The sequence below is a fragment of the Sphaerodactylus townsendi genome, linkage group LG09 (genome assembly GCF_021028975.2).
Source record: "Sphaerodactylus townsendi isolate TG3544 linkage group LG09, MPM_Stown_v2.3, whole genome shotgun sequence".
In the NCBI taxonomy this organism is placed as follows: Eukaryota; Metazoa; Chordata; class Lepidosauria; order Squamata; family Sphaerodactylidae; genus Sphaerodactylus; species Sphaerodactylus townsendi.
This window is the reverse complement of record NC_059433.1, coordinates 26670730-26693129: the sequence shown is the minus strand read 5'-3', so window position 1 is coordinate 26693129 and position 22400 is coordinate 26670730. Positions and strand designations below refer to the sequence as shown.

Below are 22400 nucleotides of genomic sequence, written 5' to 3'. Positions count from 1 at the left end.
TCTAATATCAAATATATCGAATATATCGATGGCGTCCTACTAATAAATCCTCTGAAAAAAAAGAGGGGGAGGGGAGGAGGGGCGGCAGGGTCCACAGATGTTGCAGAAAAAGGGGAGGGGGGAGCCATCAGCGGCCGGACTCTCCAAAAGCCTGGTGGAACAGCTCTGTCTTGCAGGCCCTGCGAAAATCATTAAGATCCCGCAGGGCCCGCATAGCTGGAGGTAGAGCGTTCCACCAGGAAGGGGCCAGAGCTGTAAGAAGCTCTGGCCCAGGTGGGAAGGCCAGCCCAGCGATCATTGGGGGGAGGCCAAGGGATCCCACCAAGTAAGGTTGAAAGCCTCTGCTGAATGCAGAGGTCGATTTGGGGCGTATGGGGCAAGACGGTCCCACAGGTATCGAGGAGGTCCCAAGGCTTCGCGCCATAGGGGCCTTTAAAGGTCAATACCAACATTCCTTGCCTAAAAATGAAGTTCAAAATTCAACCCGGTAACCAGTTGCAGGTGGCTTGCCAACACAGGTGAAATATGGTCTCTAAGCGAAAACACCCCCCCTGCTGAGACAGGATCGGCCACCGCGATTCTGCAAAAGTTTTAATTTCTGTGAATCAGAGCGCAGAAGGGAAGGCCTGCGTAGAAGCCGAAAGTTGCAATAATAGTCGATCCTAGCCTGGAAAGGTGACCCGTTGAATGGATCCCAAGCATGTAGCCAGATCCGTTTGAGAAGAAGGAGGAGGGAGAGGCCAGTCGCCGGGCTTGTCGAGAGATGGAAAAAGCGCATGACTCCAGGTTACACATGGCCCACCTGGAGTCTCCATTTGGAAAAGAGATGAATCCAGGTGGGACCCCCCCAGGAAATTTCTACGAACGGAGGAGGCCGGTGCCAATCCATAAGCCCTCCTCCTCCACACCAGCGGCTGGAAATCCCCAGCCCCTCCCTCCCGACTCCAGCCAAAGGATCTCCATGCTTTGATGGATTCAGTTTCTAACCTGCTCTGTTTCTGCACCAACCAGCCCAATGCATCGCCTCCAAACAATGCTGGAGAGCCACAGGGGTGATGACTGTTCCCCCTCTCCATCAACAGAATGAGCCAGAGATGTCATCAGCATATTGATGACAAGGTCAGCCCAAAGTCTCCGCACCAAGCTGAAGCAAGGGAGTGCATTATATAGATGTTAAATAATAAGCCCCGGGGACAGCACGAAAAACTCCCTAGGAGGCATCACCACACTGAAAGTGGGCACTTTCGGGAGGAGCTTTGAGTCCCCGCGACCACACTTGCTGGGTCCGGGTCCCAGAGAGACGCAGGAGCAGATCCCACTTAAGGAACAGTGCCTCGCGACCCCAGGGAAGCCGACCAGGCGTTGCGGAATCAAAGGTGATCGTGATCTGACCACAGTCAAAGCGCATGCAAAGAGTAAGATCTTACAACACCAGCAGCGCCGATCCGCCTCGGTCTAGTTGCATACGGAGCATGTCTGTGACGGTGACAAGAACAGTCTCCATCCCATGCCCAGCACGGAAGCCGGACTGGAAGGGATCGAAGGCCGAAAGGCCGAAAGCCATAATCCGTCCGAAAGCCATCGACTAAATTTGAGGCGAACTTTCCCATAGGAATCAATGCAAATCCAGTTAATTTGTTCTGAACACCCAAAAATAATGGCAAAAACACAATTTTTGAGTAAAAATACAGTGTTTACTGAATATGAAAGGCAGCTTCACATGATGAAAAGACAACTTCAAACATTTAAGATGAGCATTCAACCTGAACATGAACATTTACCCTGCAAAAACTTATTCTATGGAAGGAAATTCTGTCTTATGCACACATTCTGGAATCACTTCCCACACACACACCCTAATTAAAGTAGCCGAAAAGTTCACCCTTTTGGTTTTCCAAAAGCTGCCCCATACAATACTAAAGTGAGCCAAAACTTTACTTTCTCCACTTCACTTTCTCCAGCAGCCCTCCCCCCCCCCACAACTAAGCACTGCATGTCAAAGGAGACAAAATGAACGTGCCACAAAGCAGGCAAAGGTTGCACCCCCTCCCCCCCAAACACATCGCTTAATTACCTGGCACTAAGTAAGCTTTCTCACAACAGAAACTCTCAATACTGCACAGTAGCTCTGTTCTCTGCAGTTCTCAGCAGTCCATTTGGTCCCATTACAAAAGGAAAAGGCAATTAGTTTCACTTTCAGCTTTTTTGTACCAAACGAAATTCGAGGCGATCGACGAAATTCAAGACAAATTTTCAAGGGGAAAAAACCGACGAAATTCAAAACCGACGAAATTCGAGGTCAACGAAATTTGAAGTTCCACTGTATTTTAAAATATGCTACTTATTTTATAGGGACAGAACTTGCCTAAATCCCACTGAGCCTAGAAAGAATACTTTACCCTGAGGGCCACCAGGGACAGAAGACCCTTCACATAAGCTTAAGAAAAAAAACAAAACTACAAGCATCCACTTGGGCTATTTTGGTTTAGTATCACTCCAGTACCACTTCTACTATCAGAAAACCAGCATTGGATTCAGCCTTCCATCTAAAGTTTACCACTGCACCTAAAATTGAATTTTATCTACCCAATTATGATTGGCAAGACAATCTACTGAAGGCAGGGCGTACTGCTCAGGGGGACATAGGAGGTCAAACATCCCTGGGCTGTGGCCATTTAGTCACATGGGGAGTGGAAAATCACCCCCCCTCCTCCCTCCCCCCCCCCGTGATGCTGACTTTGAGATGACCTGGTGCAAAAAGACATTGTTTGGTCGTGATGGGGGAGGGCAGCCGCCCGTATGGGGTGGGGAAAACTCAGATTTTGCACTGCGTTACGTTTTCTCTAGATATGCCTCTGACTTAAGGTAATTTCACGTCTTTCTTACTGTGCACTGAATTTTGAAATTCTGTTCATTTTCTTACAGACCAAAATGCAACACTGCATGAACTTGACATCTAAGTGAGATGCTCTCCTACCAGAAGTGGAAGCTTTGTGTTTTGAAATAATCAACGGAATTTCCCAGCGCTCTTCAAAAACAAACAAAGCACAAGCACCTACTTGGACTATTTTGTTTTAGTACCACCCAAGTTCAAGAAACACACCGAGGGTCAACTCGGGAAGAAGATGAACGAACATAAAAGGGAATTTCAAAGTACATGAGGAAAGGTTTCTCTATTTTATGTGGTTGCCTATATGTATTTCAAGGACCTATACCTCTTCACAACTGAAACACACACAAAATTTATTTTGTACTCAGTCTACAGACATTATAAGATGTAGCTTAAGAAACAGGGCTGCCAGCCAGTCAGCAAGAATGGAACCATGGAGATGCTGTTGGCTCTACCATAGAGTTTCCGACAATTTGTAGAAAGGCATGACATCATGTCTGGTTTTCTCCAGAAGTGATGTAACATTGTTACATTAAGGGAATTTTTTGCTTTACTTTTCTCCTACCAGCCACAGAGCTGTGGCAGGCAATGGGAACTGTACCTGGAAACCATAAAACTATCGTAAAATGAACATGTACCTAGTTTGACACCCTTTTTGACAGTGAAAAGAGGAGTTTTGCCATATATAAGAGACTAGCAAGGCAATCCTATGGACAGTTAATCCAGCCTTAGCAAACTGAAAGCAATAGGCTTAGACTGGAAAAATCCTGCATAGGATTAACTGTCACACGGGATTCTCGCTCCTTTCATCTGCTTTCACTGTAGAAAAGAAGAAGGCATCATTATAAACACTGATCTAACCTTCCTCCACATGTTCTTGGTAAACCAACGTTCTTCTTTACCTTATCTTATACTGGGATGGCACTCTCCAACTTCCTACCACCTGCTGGATCCAAAATTCTTGATTCCAGCATGTAGGAATGTAAAAAAAAATTCAGTTCTGAATAAGATTGTAATAAACTACTATGAGCCCTGACCTGTATGGCCTAGCCCAGGGGTCCCCAAACTTTTTAAACAGGGGGCCAGTTCACTGTCCCTCAGACTGTTGGAGGGCCGGACTAAAAAAAACTATGAACAAATTCCTATGCACAAATGATTGTAAAATGTTTGATTTCACCTTTCAGCCTTTCTGTCATGGTCTATTTTTAGAACAGTGACCAAAGTATGTCAAGTACAGGGTGGGCTCCAAATATTGTTGGGGAGGCTGTGGAATACCTTCCCCTGTAAAAAAAAAAAAAAAAAAGCAGAACTTTCCCAATGAAGCATTCCATCTAACCCAGGATTAGGTATCTTCCTGGGTTCTTCCTCCCTAGCAGCCAGCGAGCGATTCACCAGCCTGGCTGATGCCAATGGGAGTGAGGCGGAACAGAAAGCCTGAGAGCAACACATGGAGTAGCCGAGAGGGAAGGGTGGAGCAGGAGTTGCCACATGTAAGGTTTCCAACTCTGGGTCAGAAAATTCATGGAGATTTGGGGGTGCCATCATGTAATTGCAATCAACAGCCGTTGGGGCCAGTTCCTCCTCTCCCTCGAGCCCCCACTGCACATGAATGGAGCCATCGCCGCCATGCCTGGCGGGCCGAATAAATGCCTTCAGGGGGCCACATTTGGCCCCCGGGCCGTAGTTTGGGGACCCCTGGCCTAGCCTAACCCAACCCTTGCCAGATCTTGGAAGCTAAATAGGGTTGGGCCTGGTTAGTACTAGGACGGGTGAACACCAAGGTCCAAGGCTGTCATGCAGGCAGGCAATGGCAAACCACTTCGGCTTATCTCTGACCTTGAAGACCCAACAGCAGGGGTGTCCAACTCTGGCATTTCAGATGTTTATGAACTACAATTCCCATCAGCCAATTGGCCATGCCAGCAAGAGCTGATGGGAATTGTGGTCCATGAACATCTGAAGCGCCAGCCCTTCTGACTTTCAACTCAGTACTATGTAATATGAACATCTTTTCTCCTTTATAAAGGTCCTTCAGCACCTAGACCAAGGACCACTTCTGGTCTTGTGCTCTAATTCCCATGTATAAGCACATCAGTTAAAAAGACCATGTGTCTAATGTACAGCATAGAGGTATTATGGCTATAACATTTGGATTAAAAAATTGCTTTCGCTTTCTGGGATGCATGATGCTTGGGCAAGACCAGATGTGCAAATATTTTGGTACAAGCTCTTAGCTCCCCATGGCTGTCAACCTGTGGCCCACTGGATCCAGGATTGGTCAATCTTTTTATTTAAGCTTTCTTCTGTTATTGTCAACTGCTTTATGTCCCTTTGGAGAGAAAAGGCAGGAATGTTTAAGAAGAGTTTGGATTTATACCCCACCTTTCTCTCCTGTAAGGAGACTCAAGGTGGCTAACAAACTCCTTTCCCCTCCTCTCCTCACAACAGACACCTTGTGAGGTAGGTGGGGTTGAGTGAGTTCTGAGAGAACTGTGAGTAGCCCAAGGTCACCCAGCAGGAATGTAGGAGTGCAGAAACACATCTGGTTAATCAAATAAGCCTTTGCCACTCAGGTGGAGGAATGGGGAATCAAACCCAGTTCTCCAGTTTAGAATCCACCTGCTCTTAACCACTACACACTTTAAGAATGCACAGGAAGCCTCTGAAACACAAGAACTCAAATTCTCCAAAATCTCTAGCATCCTTAGGATTACATCTAGAAGCCAGCTAACTAAACATGCAAAACTACACATTGTATAAATAGAACGTTCATAAATGAAGCGTACCAGAGAACACCTTTGGGGGGGAGAGAAGGATAACACGTTTCAACAGAATCAGTCAGTGTTTTCTTCCTCAGTGTTACTGTTCTCAGTACTTCATGCTCACCTGTCATTGTAGCCTGTGAACTATCTGATTGAGCATTCAAGCTCTTGTGTCAATTCAAATCCCATATCCCATGAAAAAGAATGGTAGCATATAAACTGAGCTCACAGTATAAGAAGAAGAGTTGGATTTTTATCCCCCCTTTATCTCCTATAGAAGACTCAAAGGGCCTTACAAACTCCTTTCCCTTCCCCCCACAACAAACACCCTGTGAGGAAAGGTGGGGCTGAGAGAGCTCTGAAGAACTGTGACTAGCCCAAGATCACCCAGCTGGCGTGTGTGGGAGTGTACAGGCTAATCTGAATTCACCAGATAAGGCTCCACAGCTCAGGCGGCAGAACGGGGAATCAAATCCTCCAGATTAGTGTACACCTACTCTTAACCACTACGTCACTGCTGCTTCAAGACTATCCTTTGGACATTACAAAACATTTTCAACAAGTAAAGCTTACCACTGGCACAAAAGGTAGTACATGAACCACGTCAAGAACAGGGGAAAAAAGGTTGAGGAACTTGCTAAACTCCTTGAAAAAGGTACCACAATACTTTTTGAGTACTTGCTCCACCAGACTAATATAGCTTCTCCTCTGAAAAGAAACAAGTCATTGTGGTGTAGTGGCTACAGAGTCACTTTAGGATGTGGGAAAGCCAAGTGCAAATCCCCACTCTATCATGCAAGTTTGTTGGGTCACCTTGGCCAAAGCACACACATTCAGCTTAACCTACCTCACAGGGTTGCTGTGAGGATATGACTGAGGAGAGAAGAATTATGTCCCCTTTGAGTCCCCTTTATAAAGAAATACAGGACATAGATGAAGTGAATTTTTTTAAAAAAAATAGGCTTGCTTGTCAAAGCCTCTGAATCATCAAAGTGACGAGATGACATAAAAGCTAAATAAAAGCTCTGAGATGCTTTAAAATACCATCCACTTTTGGAATACCCTGTATTAAAAATTTTCAGGCTGAAAGATATATTAACATAATGGCCAATTTGCATACTTCTCCCATCTCTCCCCACCATTCAAAACCATTAATGGATTTACTGCTATTTCTTGGCATGCCCTTGGATTTTTGTACAAACCACCTCATTAGCTCCCTCTTTGTATCATCGCTTTCCTTCAATAGTGATTCTTTTCACCCTACCTGCCGAGTGCAAATTTCAATTTCTATTCCACTTGGATGGAATCGCATCTGCATTTTCAAGTGGGCATGGAAACTTGTCTAAATCTAGGGAACGTTTATCACAAATGGTCACAGGAGTCAGTAGCATTTGTTCTCTTCATTACCCATATGAATATTAGCAGTGCGTTCCATACCGAATTGTACAGTCCTAGTGGAAGTATCTCAGCAGTTTCAATCCACACTGCAAGGCGAAAGATAAAAATAATTTACTAAACAGCAGTATAACATCTAGTTTTAGTGCTAATATTCTAATCAGCCTCTAAATGCTACTTGTCAAATGCTTACAGTAATAATGTTCTCAGTAGTGACTTTTCAATACCAATCCAGATCTCAGCTTATGAGCCATAAGTACAACTACCTTTCTACTGTTAACTTATCATGAATGTGTACAATTGAGAACCAACGCACCTCTTTTATATGCCCTCACTCCAATTTTAGGCAAAATATCAAGTCAGCACTAGGAAAACCATTAACCTCTGCCATCAGACTCGAGATTCTTGTTACTCAAGATCCTTTTAAATTACTGATTGTTAGACTGAGTTGTCCTTTGATTAATTAATTCTTAATTAGTACATGTTGATACTGCTGAACATTAATCAATTGGAAAGAATTTTGACAAGTGTCTATACCCTCTACAAAGTTTAGAAGAAGAAGAGTTTGGATTTATACCCCATCTTTCTCTCTTTTAAGGAGACTCAAGGTGACTTACAAGCTCGTTTCCCTTCCTCTCCCCACAACAGACACCTTGTGAGGTAGGTGGGGCTGAGAGAGTTCTGAGAGAACCGTGACTAGTCCAAGGTCACTCAGCAGGAATGCAGGAGTGTGGAAACACACCTCGTTCACCAAATAAGTCTCTGCCACTCAGGTGGAGGAATGGGGAATCAAACCACACCTGCTCTTAACCATTATACCACCAAGCAAAACTCTACACGATGAAGGAACCTTGTAGTAGATCAGGGGGAAAAAAATCCTGTTTCTCTTGGCTTTTAATTTAGCAAAGGCCTGTATGCAGCTGGCTCAGGATTTCCCCCGGCACCCTTTTAAGCTGTTGATATGTCTTAATTACTATCACTATACATGCAAAGACATGTTATGAATGTTTTGCGGACTATCACAGAATTATGGGCCAGGATGACACCTAATAGGAGAATTTGAAGCTGACTTCCCCAGATTGCACAGCAGTCTTCAAACTGCAGGAGACCCTGTTCTGTTAGCACTATTGTAAGTAGTTTAATTTGCAGGAACACATGCTGTGCCTCTGTCCAGAAACCTAGATTTTAAAATTTGGAATAATTGCAGGATTACAATAACTGCTCACCCTAATCCAGTGCTAGTTAAACTTTTTAAAAGTATCTATGCACACAATAACCTATTACATAGTGGAGACAAAAATGAGCATTCAAGTATGTAATCCATTCAAATAAATTCAATAAATTAGATGGCAGCTATATCAACAGTCCCTGATCGAGCAAGTGTTATGATAACAGAACTCGGCTTCTATATACAGGAGTCCCCAACTTTTTTGAGCCTGTGGGCACATTTGGACTCTTGACACATCATGGTTGGAGCAGCAACAAAATGGCTGCCATAGGATGCAAAGCCAGCCACAAAATGACTGCCACAGTTTAACGACAGTAACAATGCAGATCCTTGCGCTGTGATGACACCTGTTACCAAAGCAACAGTTTAAGAAATCTGCACAGCCAATCAAATCTTCAGTAGCCAATCAGATGCCTGGTTGGGCAAAGGTCCCACCTGGTCCTGCGTACTTTCTAAAAAAAAACTTGGCAGGTGACAGAAGAGGTGCTGGTAAGCACGCAGGTGCCTATGTCAGATACCCCCCTGGTACACAGCTCTCCTTAGCTGGATCAGTGTGCATGGATTCACATGGTATTTCCATGACTTGGAAATTTTCCATGACATGTAAAAAACACACTTAAGAATATCATTTTACACTTATTTCATCTTTCACACTAACTGGCAAAATATTATACCACCCATACATACACGGCAGATACCAAATCACACACACTACACAGAGTCAACTGGTACAATGGCTAATGTCAAATGAGTTTCAGATCTCCACACTGCCATGAAGTTCAGCTTGCCACACAGTGACCTCCGTCCAATTACTCTTTCAATGAGATCTGCCTCCCAGGATTGCTATGAGGATACAAAATGGGAAAAGAGAGCCACACGTGCCACCTTAAACTCCTGGGAGGGAGGACAACCTGAAAATGTAGTAGACAAGTTTCTCCGGCCTGAAGCTCGACCCTGTCAAGTGAACTGAGGCTGCAAACTGAAGAATCTGTACTTGGCAGTAAGAACACCTGAACAGGACTGCTTCCCAAAGCTGACAGCTCTAGCACAACCATGTGAATTCCAGAGCTGCAGGAATCCTTCCAGTAGATGAAAAAAATATATTATCCACTGTAGGTATTTCCTCATTTTAAGTATTTCCTCAGAACTAAAAAGCTTATGTCAACGGAACTTACTTCTAACGTAAATTGTTCATTGGGAACTCGGCCTCTTCGTTTGGAAGTTCCATAATAGAAGGCAAGCTTTCCTATGATTACCAATCTTCCATAGCAACATGCAGTGCAGAAAATGTTTAGTATGTTCCATGGTGTACTTTTACCCTGTTTCCCCGAAAATAAGACAGTGTCTTATATCAATTTTTGCTCCCAAAGATGCTCTATGTCTTATTTTCAGGGGATGTCTTATTTTTCCGCGCAACAGCATGCTCTGGTGTTCTGTTTGACGGGCATGCTTCCAAACCAAAACTTTGCTACGTCTTACTTTTGGGGGATGCTTTATATTTAGCACTTCAGCAAAACTTCTACTACGTCTTATTTTCAGGGGATGTCTTATTTTCGGGGAAACAGGGGTAGCTCACATGGAACAACACTGAGCAGACCAACACTTCACACAAAGTACACACCTTAGAACACAAGATGCAAACTTCACATGGAAATTCTGCAATGCACAGATGCTAATGGAAACAGTATTTGAATGCAGGAAGTCTGAAAACTACTACTCCAAACTAACCAACAACAATGTCTTATTTTGGATTGGCCATGTGCCCCTTCCTTCAAGAGGGGTTGAACATCCTGACTCCTGCAAATTTAAAAAATGGTGGCTTCCATGAGATAATGCCCAACTCTGCATCCATTTACTGAAACAAGGTTATTTCCATCCGGCAAACAGTTCTTTAAAGTCCCATTTGATTGCTCTTCAAATACAAAAATCCCAACATATAATCACCATGTTACAAACAACAGCCACCTTTAGCAACACCTGCATTTGTTTGCTACTTGAAAACCATGAACCATGCTATTTATAAGGCAACTGTGCGACCAGTTTCCAGACATGAAACTATCAATATTACTAAAAGGTCCAAATTACATGCCTGAAACATTAGAGATGTTTGGTTCTTTAATCAAGACTTAAGACTTTAAAGAGAAACCGTTTACTGCACTACCTCAAACATGTTATATAACTTGTCACAGAACACCCTTTGTAGACGGCAACAAGGAATCTTGCATGACCACTCTTTGTATACAGCTCTCCTTAGTTTGATCAGGGTACACAGATTCACAAAGAACTTCCATGGTCCTTTTATTGTGATTCACATGCATCCTTTTTTGTTCTTCTTGCAAATCTAATATGTAATTCTCAAACAGATTTATCACTTGTTTTGTTTTTAAAGACCTTGATTCATAAGCCAAGGATCACCATCAGGAATTTAAGTCCTGGGTGGATTTTCCGGGCTGTGTGGCCATGGCCTGGTGGATCTTGTTCCTAACATTTTGCCTGCATCTGTGGCTGGCATCTTCAGAGGTGTATCACAGAGGGAAAACCCACCAGAACCGTGAATCCAGCCGTGAAAGCCTTCGAAGATACTAAGTGTCTGTGCCTCCTCTCATCCCGTATGCTTCAGAGTTGAAGTCTGGCCTACCTCCTTCCATTGTACAGGAAGGCAAGACCATAGACCATTACTACCAAGAGAAGAAATTGGTCACGCTACAAACTCTCAAAAATAAGCTGTTAATAGCTCCAAAGTAATTCCCTTATTAGTTCATACAAAAAGAACCAGATTCATCATAAGCCAACCCCTTAGTGGTATTTTTTGAAGAACAGGCTACTCCTGACAGAATCTTTCCTTGAGAGTAAGGCCCAAAGAGATTCCAATATGACATTACAACACTTCAGCTCAAGCTTTCCAGGTCATACCCAGGTGCCTAATCTCCAAGCAGGCCTACACAACCAGACAAACCAGAAGAAAAGTCACCTTATCCCCACTCCACAGCCCCTGTGTTATGTTATCCAAACATCATTTAAACTGTTGAATTAAACTCCCATGGCAAGTATTATTTGTTGCAACAAGCACATAAGAATAAAAAGCCTCCAGGAAAAGCTTCATAAGGAAAAGCACAGCAAGCTTATTTATTCTGTGACATCCAAACCCACATTCCCACAATTCTTAGCTGCACACGGGAGAGCTTTCCGACATGACACTGCTCCCATCACAGAAGCTGCCCCTCACGTTATCAGTAAAAAAAAGTTAACCAAATGATGTTTAACCACAAAGAGTTGAGGAAGAGGGGCATTTTCTGCTGTAAACCCCAAATTCATCCCACACACCGCCCAGAGTACGAACTAATTTTAAATATAAAACTGCACAGAGACAGCCACTTGAGCCACACAAGAGTCCTCTCCAGGGACAGGTGGGGAGGCCCAAACTCAGAAAAGTCAATAAGAAATTATTTTACAGGAGAGAAGTTCAACTCCCATAGGAGTGGCTTTAGATGAGGGATAAAATGGGGGGCAGAGAAGGAGTGGCTTTAGATGAGGGATAAGATGGGGGGCAGAGAAGGAGTGGCTTTAGGCAAGGGGTAAGATGGGGGGCAGAGAAGTTTAACTCCTATAGGAGTGGTTTTAGGGGAGGGATAAGATGGGGGGCAGATAGATTTAATTCTTACAGGGGAATTTTTTGGCAAGGGGTAAGATGGGGGCAGAGAAGTTTAACTCCCATAGTAGTTTTAGGTGAGGGATAAGATTGGGGGGAGGGGCAGAGAAATTTAAGTCCTATAGCAGTGGTTTTGGGGGAGAGATAAGATGGGGGGGGGCGAGAAGTTTAACTCCTATAGGTTTTAGGTGAGAGATAAGGTGGGGGACAAATACAAACACATAGACAACAAGGACCTGAAGCAGTTCCTTGAGCAACACAACTTCCACAGAGTCCTCTCCATTGACAGGCAGGGAGGCCCAAACTCAGAAAAGTCAATGAGAAATTATGTGAAAGGAAAGAAGTTTAACTCCCATGGTGGTTTTAGGGGAGGGATAAAGGGGGGACGGAACAGAGCCAGGACACTTTATTTCAAAAATTAAAAATCTTACCCCTCCCCCAACTTGAAACCCTGCCTCCAGAAGCCAGCTTTTGGAAGTCTTTGTGGGGGGAGGGGGTAGCCAGGAAGGCATGCCCACTACTCCACTTACTACTTTCACAGCCCCTTCCCATTGACCCCCCCACCAAAAAACCCCTACCTGCTGCAGGGGCATTTCCATGCCTAGCCGTGCCCCCAGAGTGGAAAAGCAGGCAGGGCCGCGTGTGGGAGCGCCGGATCCAGACATGCACCCAAAGGGAGGCAGGCAGCCCCGTGCCCCTGCGTCGCCCCTCGCGGCTGCCCAGGCCAGAGGAAGCCACTGGTGCGCCCCCCTCCCCCCACTCGGCTCGGCGCCCCCCCTCCTTCCCTCGGCTCCCAGTCACAGCCGCGGCCTGGGCGCACGTGTGCGAAACGTCACCGCCGAGCCCGGGGGGGAAGCGAGGAAAAGAGACCGGCGGGACGCGCAGGGAGAGGCGCAGAGCCTCCCCTTCACCCCGCGGCCAGGCCGCCTCGCTCCGGAGCCCGCCCCGATCCGGGCAGGGGGGCAGTCCGGGTGCCCCCGGAGTCATCTAGACGCCCCTCCTGCTAGCTCTGAATTCATGGAGGTCTCAGCCCAGCACGTTGCTTGCAGCGCCGGCCTCTGGTACCTCCCCCCGCTCCGCTTTTGTTCCAAAGAGGGCGAGGAAACTGCGCCCCGATATTGCTAATAAAATGGGGGGGGGGGGTTCCTGCAGTGCAATTCCCTGTCCCCACCCCCCATGGGTGCAGCTAAAGCTCCCAGCGGAGAGTCGGGAAAAGTTTGTGACAGAGGGAGTCCCACGTGGAAACCTCGTTGAGACCACGACCACCCCCACCCCCACGCCAAAAACCGGGGAGGTACACAGAGCCCCTCGCCTGGCCAGAAGCATTACCGAGGGTCGACCTCCGCTGTCTCCATCGGGCTGCAGCAGCGCGGGGCCTGCAGCGGGGCCGTGGGGAGTGCAGCTCCAGGAAGGGCCTCCTGTGCCCGCCACAGCGGCCCGGGCGTCCTCCGCCAGGCCGCCGGCAGCCCCGGCGAAGCAGGCGTGCAGCCAAGGCGGCCCCAGCACGGTTGCCCCGGAACTACTGCGGATCTGGATGAACGCCCGAGCGGGGAGGTGGACTGCCACGGCGGGGCTCGCTGCCGCGCCTACGGGAGGGCAGGCCCGCTCTGCCGACAGGGCGGCCGGCTGTAGTCCCCTCCGCATCCTCGGGCACCCGGAGCGGAGTCTCCACCCACCCCTGTTGCTCCGCCGCCGCACCCCTCTAGGCCTCCCCGGCGCTTTGGCTGCTCAGTGCCCGCGCCCGACTGGAAATGGACCAAGCTGGGGGTTCCGGGGGGGCTCCGGCTCCGGGAGGCGGCCGTGCGAAGGGAACCGAGCCAGCCAAGCGGCCCGATGCAACGGATGGAGCCCGGCCGCTCCCGCCGCGCAGAGCTAGCTGGAAAATGGCTCCAGGAAGCGGCAGCAGCAGCCGCGGCGGCTGCCGCTGACAATGAATGAAGGGAAAGCAGACGGGTTACGCGCCAAGGGCCTCCCGCGAAACTCGGATTTCCCGCCCGCTTTTCAAATGGAATTTGCATAGCCCAGCCCCTCGGCCATGAGGCTTCCTCGTTGGTCCACTTCTTCCTCTAACCCCGCCAATGCATAGAGACCTCGGCGCTTGGCGGGCTCCTCATTGGATGACGGAGGCGCCGGGTTACCCTGTTTTGCATAGCGCTTGCTGATTGGCTGGTGCGGCGGGGATTCCCTTTTGAGCGGCCGGGATTCCTGATTCTGGCCAGACCGGCTTTGGAGGATTGTGTTTTTGTGACGTCAGCGCGCTCCTGGAGCTGCAAGTTAGGGACTGTTGGCGGCTGTGTTCAAAGGAGGGTGTCTACAGCGAAGGCGGCAGCTTATGTAAACTGATCTGCTGGAACAAATCTCAGAATGCACATAAGGGGGGCGGGGGAAGCCTCCGGGAAAAGCTTCATAAGACTCCAGGAAAGTAGTTTCCTTTAGGGACATTTTCACAAAACCTGACTACATCAAGCGTTTGCCTTTATCTGCAGACTGATTCACGTGATCCTGTGTGTGCCGTCAATGCCCTTCCGCCATTCTCCTTGACCAAATTGGACTAGTCTCTGGCAAGAGAATTTAGTAAACATAACAATAATATTGCAAAAGGCCAGTCAGAAACCGTCAGCATTTCACACTGCATATCCTGCAGCAGATTTCAGTCTTACATCAGCAAAAAGGTGGGAAGGAATCAGTGGGAAGGACTTCAGTGACTTTGCTGAGCTGGAATTCAAATGCAAATTTGACACTATCAGATCTGGTTGATTGCAGGAAACAATGGTCCCTTTTCAGAAGTGTAGGTATGCTATTTATCTTGTTTTGCCAATTCGACATCTCTTGGGAGTGTCCACTCTGATTAGAACCTTTACTCTTTGGACTCAGATTCCATTTTCATCTCTGCTCTACATACCAATGTACAGGACAATCCAATTACATTCCTGCAATCTAAGGCAGCTGATTTCACTTGCTTTCTGCAATGAGCTAGCCATTCCTGGGTTCTACTGAACTTAAATCTGAAATTGTCAGATTTCCAGACAAAGTCCAGCTCAGCAACATCTCTGCAAGATACTTATAATATTTTACAAAATAAGTATCCTGTCATGATTAAGCATGATTTGCTTAGCACAAAGCAAGGGCATTGGTTACAACTGTTGTTATAAATGGGTTTAATCAGCATTTAAAACTGAATTTTTACTTGGGCTAACTTTATGAGTGAGCGTTGTTTGTACACACCTCTTGATATTCTTGTTTCTGCTAGATGTCAGTTTCTTCTCTTGCATCCAAGAGAACTGTTGTAGTACAGACTATTCACCTCATCCACTTTTTCATAGCCACTTCATGCAGAGAAAAAACATTGTGCCTATATACCAAGGGTTGCTAAACTTTTCTTTATTGAGAGCCAATTCTGAGTAATGAAAAATATTCCAAACTGCTTCTCGGAAAACAACCCCACACATTACCAGTTATTGTTCCATCTTAGAAACAAAGCATGGCTTAAGAATATCAGAAATGAAACAATAAGGTTGAGGCAGCTAGGGTTACCATTTAGACCTCCTCCGTTCACCATCTATCTTCAACTATTTGTTATCAGATTAGTTCCCATAATGTGGTAGGTTTTTACTGTTTAGTACAATTGACAAGGAATCCACCTGAATTGTTGAATTTTTCCTGGAGATTTTAATAGTGCATATTGCTGTTATTTGAAATATACATATGTTTGTTGTATGCCACCCCAAGTCCTAAAAGGAGGGGCAGCCTACTAAATTTAGTTAATAATAATAGTAATAATAATAACCTCCAAAACACCAGGGCAGCACTTGAAACATAACCAGATCAACAAAATCAACATCTTATGCCAATAAAGGTCAAATGAATCAATGAAACCAAATCAACATAGGTCAGATTCAGAAGGCAACCCTGCTGGGATCCGCACAAATACTATGCCGATACATTACAACTTTCCAGGCCTCTGGGTGAGGCTCAGATTGTATGAAAGACCAACAACCAGCTAAAGGACTGGCAGCTGTGATATCAAACAATACAATACTAATAACCTAAGTAGCACAGGGAAAAAAGTGTATGAAATAAAATATTTTTTGTTTTAAGGCTTAGAGAGAGCCATTTGCAACCTTTGCCTTGCCTTCTAGGACTGCATCAGCTACTCACCAGCGGGCAGCGAGCTACAGTAGCTCGCGAGCTACATGTGGGACCTCTGCTGTATTCCATTGTTTTGTATCAGGAAAAGAAAACAATACTGTACTGATATCTAGCAAACCAGCTGAACAGAGGATTATTAGTTAAAACAAAACCCAAGCTTGCACATTTGAGGTGGTGTTATTCCATTTTTAACAGATATTTTAAATAGTCCAAACTCAGATTGACTTCCCACCTACTACCCTGATCCAGCTGCAGTGTAGGATTTACATTGTCCTCTCTGTCACAATAGCCAGAAGTGGTCTCTCCCTCCGCACATGCAGAATAATGCACTTCCAATCCACTTTCAATGCACTTTGCAGCCGGGTTTTACTGTGCAGAAGAGCAAAATCCACTTGCAAACAGTTGTGGAAGTGGAGTGAAAGTGGATTATTCCGCATGTGCGGAAGGGGCCAGTCTGATGCCTGCTGCCAGCATGTAGGGATCTTTCCATAGCTTGTCCCCTGTTCCTCCAGGCTCCTGGCCTATTCCTCATTCAGGGCTAGCTCTGCCATTATGAAGGCAGCTGCTTCAGACACCAGGATTTAGGAAACCATTCAATAGGCTATCAAAAAATTTATGAGCTGGGGAATCCCAAGGAATTATGGCGGAAAAAAAGACAACGGGAAACTTTCCATCCAGGAATCTTTAAGTTATTGAGAAGCCATTTCCTCTTTCATCCTGCTTTTCTGATGTCTTTTAACTGGCTCTTAATTTTTCTCAACATTCAGTACTATGGGAACATTCCCCGTCCTAATCAGACCATTAATTTACATTATCACAAGGAAGGGAGGGGTATAAATGTTTTTAATGCCTTAAATAAATGTCTTGGGACATTGTAGAACCTCCTACTATGTTTTAGAGTGGGGGCTGATATTGCTGTATTTGTAACTGACATAAACTAATTAACTATCAGTAGTGGTAGAAAGTGCCGACAAGTCACAGCTGCTTTATGTTGACCCTGTAGAGTTTTCAAGGCAAGAGATGTCCAGAGGTGTAATCATTTTATTTTTACCACTAGAGGGAGAAGCATGTTGATGTTATGACTCAGGCACTAAAATATCTTGTGGTTTGTCTTGCCCTTCCATCTCCCTTCCTGGAGATGGTTAACCCATTCTTGATGTCACAACAGAAATTGCATTATCTCTCTGTTATCAACTGAGCATTGTGAAACATTTAGAGGACTCTGCTTGAACTCGGAGGAGATGTGGGAGATCCTCTGATATCCTATTGATATTTATGCACCTGACTTTTGAGGAAGCTTGCAAGATCCAAGAGTGAGCCAGTGACTTGTTAAGATCAACAAGTGACTTCAGTACTAAAAGCATCTTCAAAAATTTCACACAACCATTTTGAATATTTACAGAAAAATATAAGGAAATTTATTTTGGATTTGTAGGAAGGTAGTATAAGAAATTTTATTTTGGAAATAATTAGATTGAATATAAATTGCTGAACATATATGTAATATTACATTTCGCATAATAAAAGTTCAGCATAGAACATCAACAACATCCTTGGAATTAGGTGGGAACGAATGGTAGAGCTCAGTATCATATTGAAGACATTGAAGCCCACACCTCCTGATGATCTCTCCCAGTGGCTTCATATAAATATTAAATGGCATGGGGAATAAGATCACAGGTCAGCAGCTATGGGGCAGAGAAAAATCCCCCAGCACCACACTTTAGGTATATTTGCATAGTTGCATACCCTCATCTTTTCCTACATGCAAAAAGTACTATATTTGAAAAATCTCCATAAGCTTGGCAAAATAATACAGTAATAATTATTATTATTATGCTGGGTCACTTCAGTATTATTTGTTTTACATTATTATCATTTTATTAACAAAACAGCAATATTGAGACATATAAACTATATTTTCCTTTAGCTTCTATTTATATTTACAAATACAAATACAATACCTTTAATGGCATATACTATTTATATTTATGGTTATCCAATTTCTAAAGTATCCTCTTTAGAAATACTTTTATTTCTAGTATTTAGAAAGTCCTCCTGTTCTGTAATTTTTATTGACCATAGTAAGCTTTTTTAAAAAAAAATTCACCTATTATCAACACAACATTAACAAAGAACTTTGAGTGAGCCTTCCAAGTTTAAAGAAGCAAGACATCTACCAGCAAACAATGCTCCTGTCCCAAGAATAAGGAGAAAAGGGAAAAAGAAACAGCAGAACCTCACATAATGCTTAAAAATAGAGACTTCCAAGAAAGCAAAAAAGGACAGAAATGAATAGGGAATTTATTCTACCCCAACGGCATGCTCCCAGGACAGGATTTGATGGGAAGTAGCTTTAGACAAACAGAAACTCTATTGATTAGTTACAATGTGAATATTATTTTTATTTAATTTAATTCATTTAAAAGCCCACCTTTCTTGACGGTACTTAAAGTGGATTAGAAGAGACAGAAGACAATTAAATCAGACGACATAATTCCATAGTACTACAATTACAGAATAATGCCTTTCATGGATAGATTCTCTGAACATGTTCCAGCTTGTCTATATGCTTCTTAAATTGTGGTGCCCACAATTGCACACAACACTCTAGGTGAAGTCTAATCAGAGCAGAGAAAAGCAATCCCATCACTTCATGGGATCTGGACGCTATATAGTTTTGGCCCAGTTTTCCAGTATGTCAAGATCATCCTGTCTTCTGACTCTGTTCCAGGACAGATCCCTGAGAAAGTCCACATTAGTCCTTTCCAAGATGATGAGGAACCATTAACACACATTCTTTGGGTGTGATCTGTCAAGCGTTTACAGATCCACAGATCCACCAAAGTAATAGAATCAAACCACATTTTACCAATTTGTCAACGAGAATATTATGTGGAACCTTATCAAAAGCTTTATTCAAATAGAGATAAACTCTACCCACAGCATTCCCCTGATCCAGTAGTAAGCCTCTCAAAAAAGGAGATACTGTTAGAGCCCCATTCAAAGGAGGGGGAGCGAATCTGTTTGTGGCTGCAATCTGCTGGCTGCGACAGCAGATTTGCCCTCCCCGGGGCACTTGCCCTGGCGGAGGGGAGAATCCAGCAGCATGCAGCCGCTGCAGCCCCCAACACAGAAATGTGGCACAAAATATGGTACAAGGATCCCAGTGGCCCTGCCCCTGCTGCAGGTGTAGTGGGAGCAAGCCAGGGGCATGGCTGGGGAAGGAGCTGATGTCAGCTCCCTCCTGGCCATTCTATAGCTTTTATTAACTGGATGATAAATTTTTGCAGAAAGACTCATGCAAAAACATCAATAAATACTGGAATTTTGTTTAGAGCCTTCTTTAAAAATAATTTAAAGGATAATAAAAATACAATCTTATACACACACACACACATAAATGGAACCATGCGTTTGTTGCTTCGAGAATAACCCCGCACCTGCTGGCCCAAACGCTCTGAAAATTTCACAGACACTTACTCGTTCCCCCGACTGTGTTCTTACGTACCTCCCTCTGTCAGACAACACACCTGAGCCAGGTAAAACATCTTTTTCCTGGCACACCAGGCCATGAAGCTGCCTGTGTGTAACTGTCACTCTTAGAATGTTCGTGCAGCTTAGAATGTTCGCTCAGATGGCCAGATATGAGCAGTGAAAACAGTACATAGGCAATAACTTGAGTGGATGTGAAACACATATACCCGTTGCCGTGTGAGACGCCAGGTGGGGTTCCCCCCCCCACACGCAGGTACCTTTCACTCTCTGTGCCTCACCCACTACTACCACACAACACACCTACTCTCATACACATTCAGCTGAGGGAGAGGGAAGGGATGGAGGGGGAGGCATGCAAGGGAAGAGAAGTGAGGGAAGGGACAGAGAGTGAGGGGTGGCATGCAAGGGAGGGGTGGGAACGGGCCCAGCATCTGGATATGACCCACCCACCCTAGCAGAGGGAGATGGAAGGGAGGGAGTGTTACTGCTGCCCTGGTAACATAAAGTGATTTCTAGGAGTGATTTCAGCTTGTGACAGCAAGGCAAGGAGGAAAGGTACAGGAGACCGGAGATTCTTCAAAAGCAGGGAGGTTCTTTATTGGCAAGTGATTTCTTGGCACAGCTCAGCAAAAAGGACCCCGCACATGGCTGTGCATCAGCCCCTTTTATACATTTCCCCAGTAACCCAGAAAGGGGGTGTAGGGCAGTCCCACCCCCATAGTGCAAAACCCAGGAAGGGGGCGGTCTCCTTCCATCTAATACAAAGAAAATATCATAGAACACCAAAGGGAGAAAACAATCCTTTTGCACATGCTGATGAGATCAAATCCCAGAAGAAAAGGTTGCACCTTCTTGCCTGAGGTGGTTCCTTGGAAGTGTTAGACAGAGACAAGTTTAAATGATCCAATGAATTCTTGGATCCTGAAAGCAAGAATGTGAACAGTCCAATGAACTTCTGGATCCTAAGAGTAAAATTTCAAACAGTCCAATAGCAAAACAGGGTGACATCTTCCAACAGTCAGTCCACACCCTGAATCCATCCTTTGTTAGTCAAAAGGCCCTTTTGTTGGTGAAGGTGGGATTACTCTGCAAGTTGGTCCAAACCATCCAGAACTAACTTCCTTGGGCCTTAATATCAGCTGTTACAAGCTGCTGCTTTTTCCAACAGATACAGATATCTAAAATAACATTTCTAAACTTAAACATTAGAGGAAATCTTAAAGAACCTCCAATACAGTACAAGCCCATATAAGCATATAAGCAAGAGTATCCTAAATTAACAGGAACAAAACCTTACATCAACTGGAGAACCTAGCTAAAGTATAATCCTAGACATTTGGCAAATAAATCCAACACTGAGGGGCTTACATTAAACCTTAAAAAGGACAAAGGCAAGAAGGAAACCATGTGAAATATCAGCACATTTTGTATATACACGTTCTTTCCAGGACTTGTGGAGGCTTTTGGACAACACTGGTCTCTTTGCTCTGATCCTTAGCCAGTGTAGTTCGGTGGCAGGCTTAGGAAAATATTTTTCCTATTTTCCTGGCGGTAACAGGAGGGGGAGGGGTGGCATGCAAGGGAAGAGAGGGTGGGAGAGGGAAGGGACGGAGGGGAAGGCATGCAAGGGAAGAGAGTTAGGGAGGGGAGAGAGTGAGGGGTGGTATGCAAGGGAGGGGAGGGAGGGGCCCCAGCATCTGGATATGACCCACCCACTATAGCAAAGGGAAAGGGGAGGGAGATAGTGGGGGTGCCATGCAAGGGAACAGAAGTGAGGGAGGGGAAAGAGTGAGGGGTGGCATGCAAGGGTGGGGAGGGAGGGCCCAGCCAGCCTAGATTCCCTGAATACTGAGGTTACAGTTCAGAAAACCAGGTTGCCTCCGAGGCACACGTTACTCAGGATTAAGCTCAGTAAAGCAACCATGACATACTTTGAATGGCTGAGTGGCGCCCCTCAGAGGGTTTACACAGAAGCGACACCCATTGCCACCACCCCAACTTACTCCCAGGTAAAGGATCATGACCAGCCAGCCGAGATGTGTGGGAGGGGTTCCTTTCCATTCTCCTCCCCCCCCCCAGGAATGCGGTCACACACATCAATGACATCACACAGTATCAGCCTGCGCGTTTCCATGAGCACGTACTGCTGGCCTCTGCAATTGATTTGCTCCTACTGTTCCTTTCCCATTTCACCACAATAAGCCACAGCAACGCGTGGCCAGGCCCCGCTAGTTATAAAATATGTGTCTTGTTTGACAGACCGATACAATACATAAGAGAACATGAATAAGGGACTCAGGAGGATTCATAAGGGAAGGGAAATCTCCCTCACTGGCCTTTTCTTCTTTCCTACACGTGCTAGTTCTTTCTCATGCCCACTTGTCTGTCTTCTGCCCCACTCTGTCACCTGCCAAATTTCCCATTTTCTTCTCTTCCATTACTTACCAATTGTCTATTCCCCCCCCCCCCCCCACACACACACACAACCACTAACCCAATTGCTGGGATCTCCCTCCAACCACCTGCCCAAAATTCCCTCTACACAGCTGACTGTCCACTTATCCTCCCTTCTCAAACAGTACCGAGGGTTGCTAGGCAATACAAAATGTCCTCAGTCTTTTCCCCCATGTTTTTCCATCCACTGTTTACTTGTTCATCAATATTTTTCTTCATATTTTTAGCAAACCTAACAAACACTCTGGCCAGCCAACTGAAGTTACAGATTTTTTTGATCTACACAAAGTCACCACTCATTGCTATTAGTTATGTAACACATGAAGGATGATAATATTTTTGCTGTTGCCTCCTTGTCTTTTCACTTCTGTAAAT

At 45.2% G+C, this 22400-nt stretch overlaps 1 protein-coding gene across 2 annotated transcripts in view; it reads right to left on the bottom strand.

Annotated features, from left to right (window-relative positions):
* E2F3 (E2F transcription factor 3) overlaps positions 1 to 13883 on the bottom strand; it is a 35832-nt gene extending 21949 nt beyond the window's left edge. Inside the window, exon 1 of one of the 2 annotated variants that reach the window (XM_048508436.1) lies at positions 13254 to 13883. In XM_048508436.1, the coding sequence (XP_048364393.1) occupies positions 13254 to 13568 (315 nt within the window). In that variant the 5' untranslated portion in view covers positions 13569 to 13883. Of the gene's footprint in view, positions 1 to 12502; positions 12641 to 13253 lie in introns of those variants that run through there. The other variant, XM_048508437.1, reaches the window with a different exon arrangement.
* Between the last annotated feature and the right edge of the window lie 8517 nt (positions 13884 to 22400).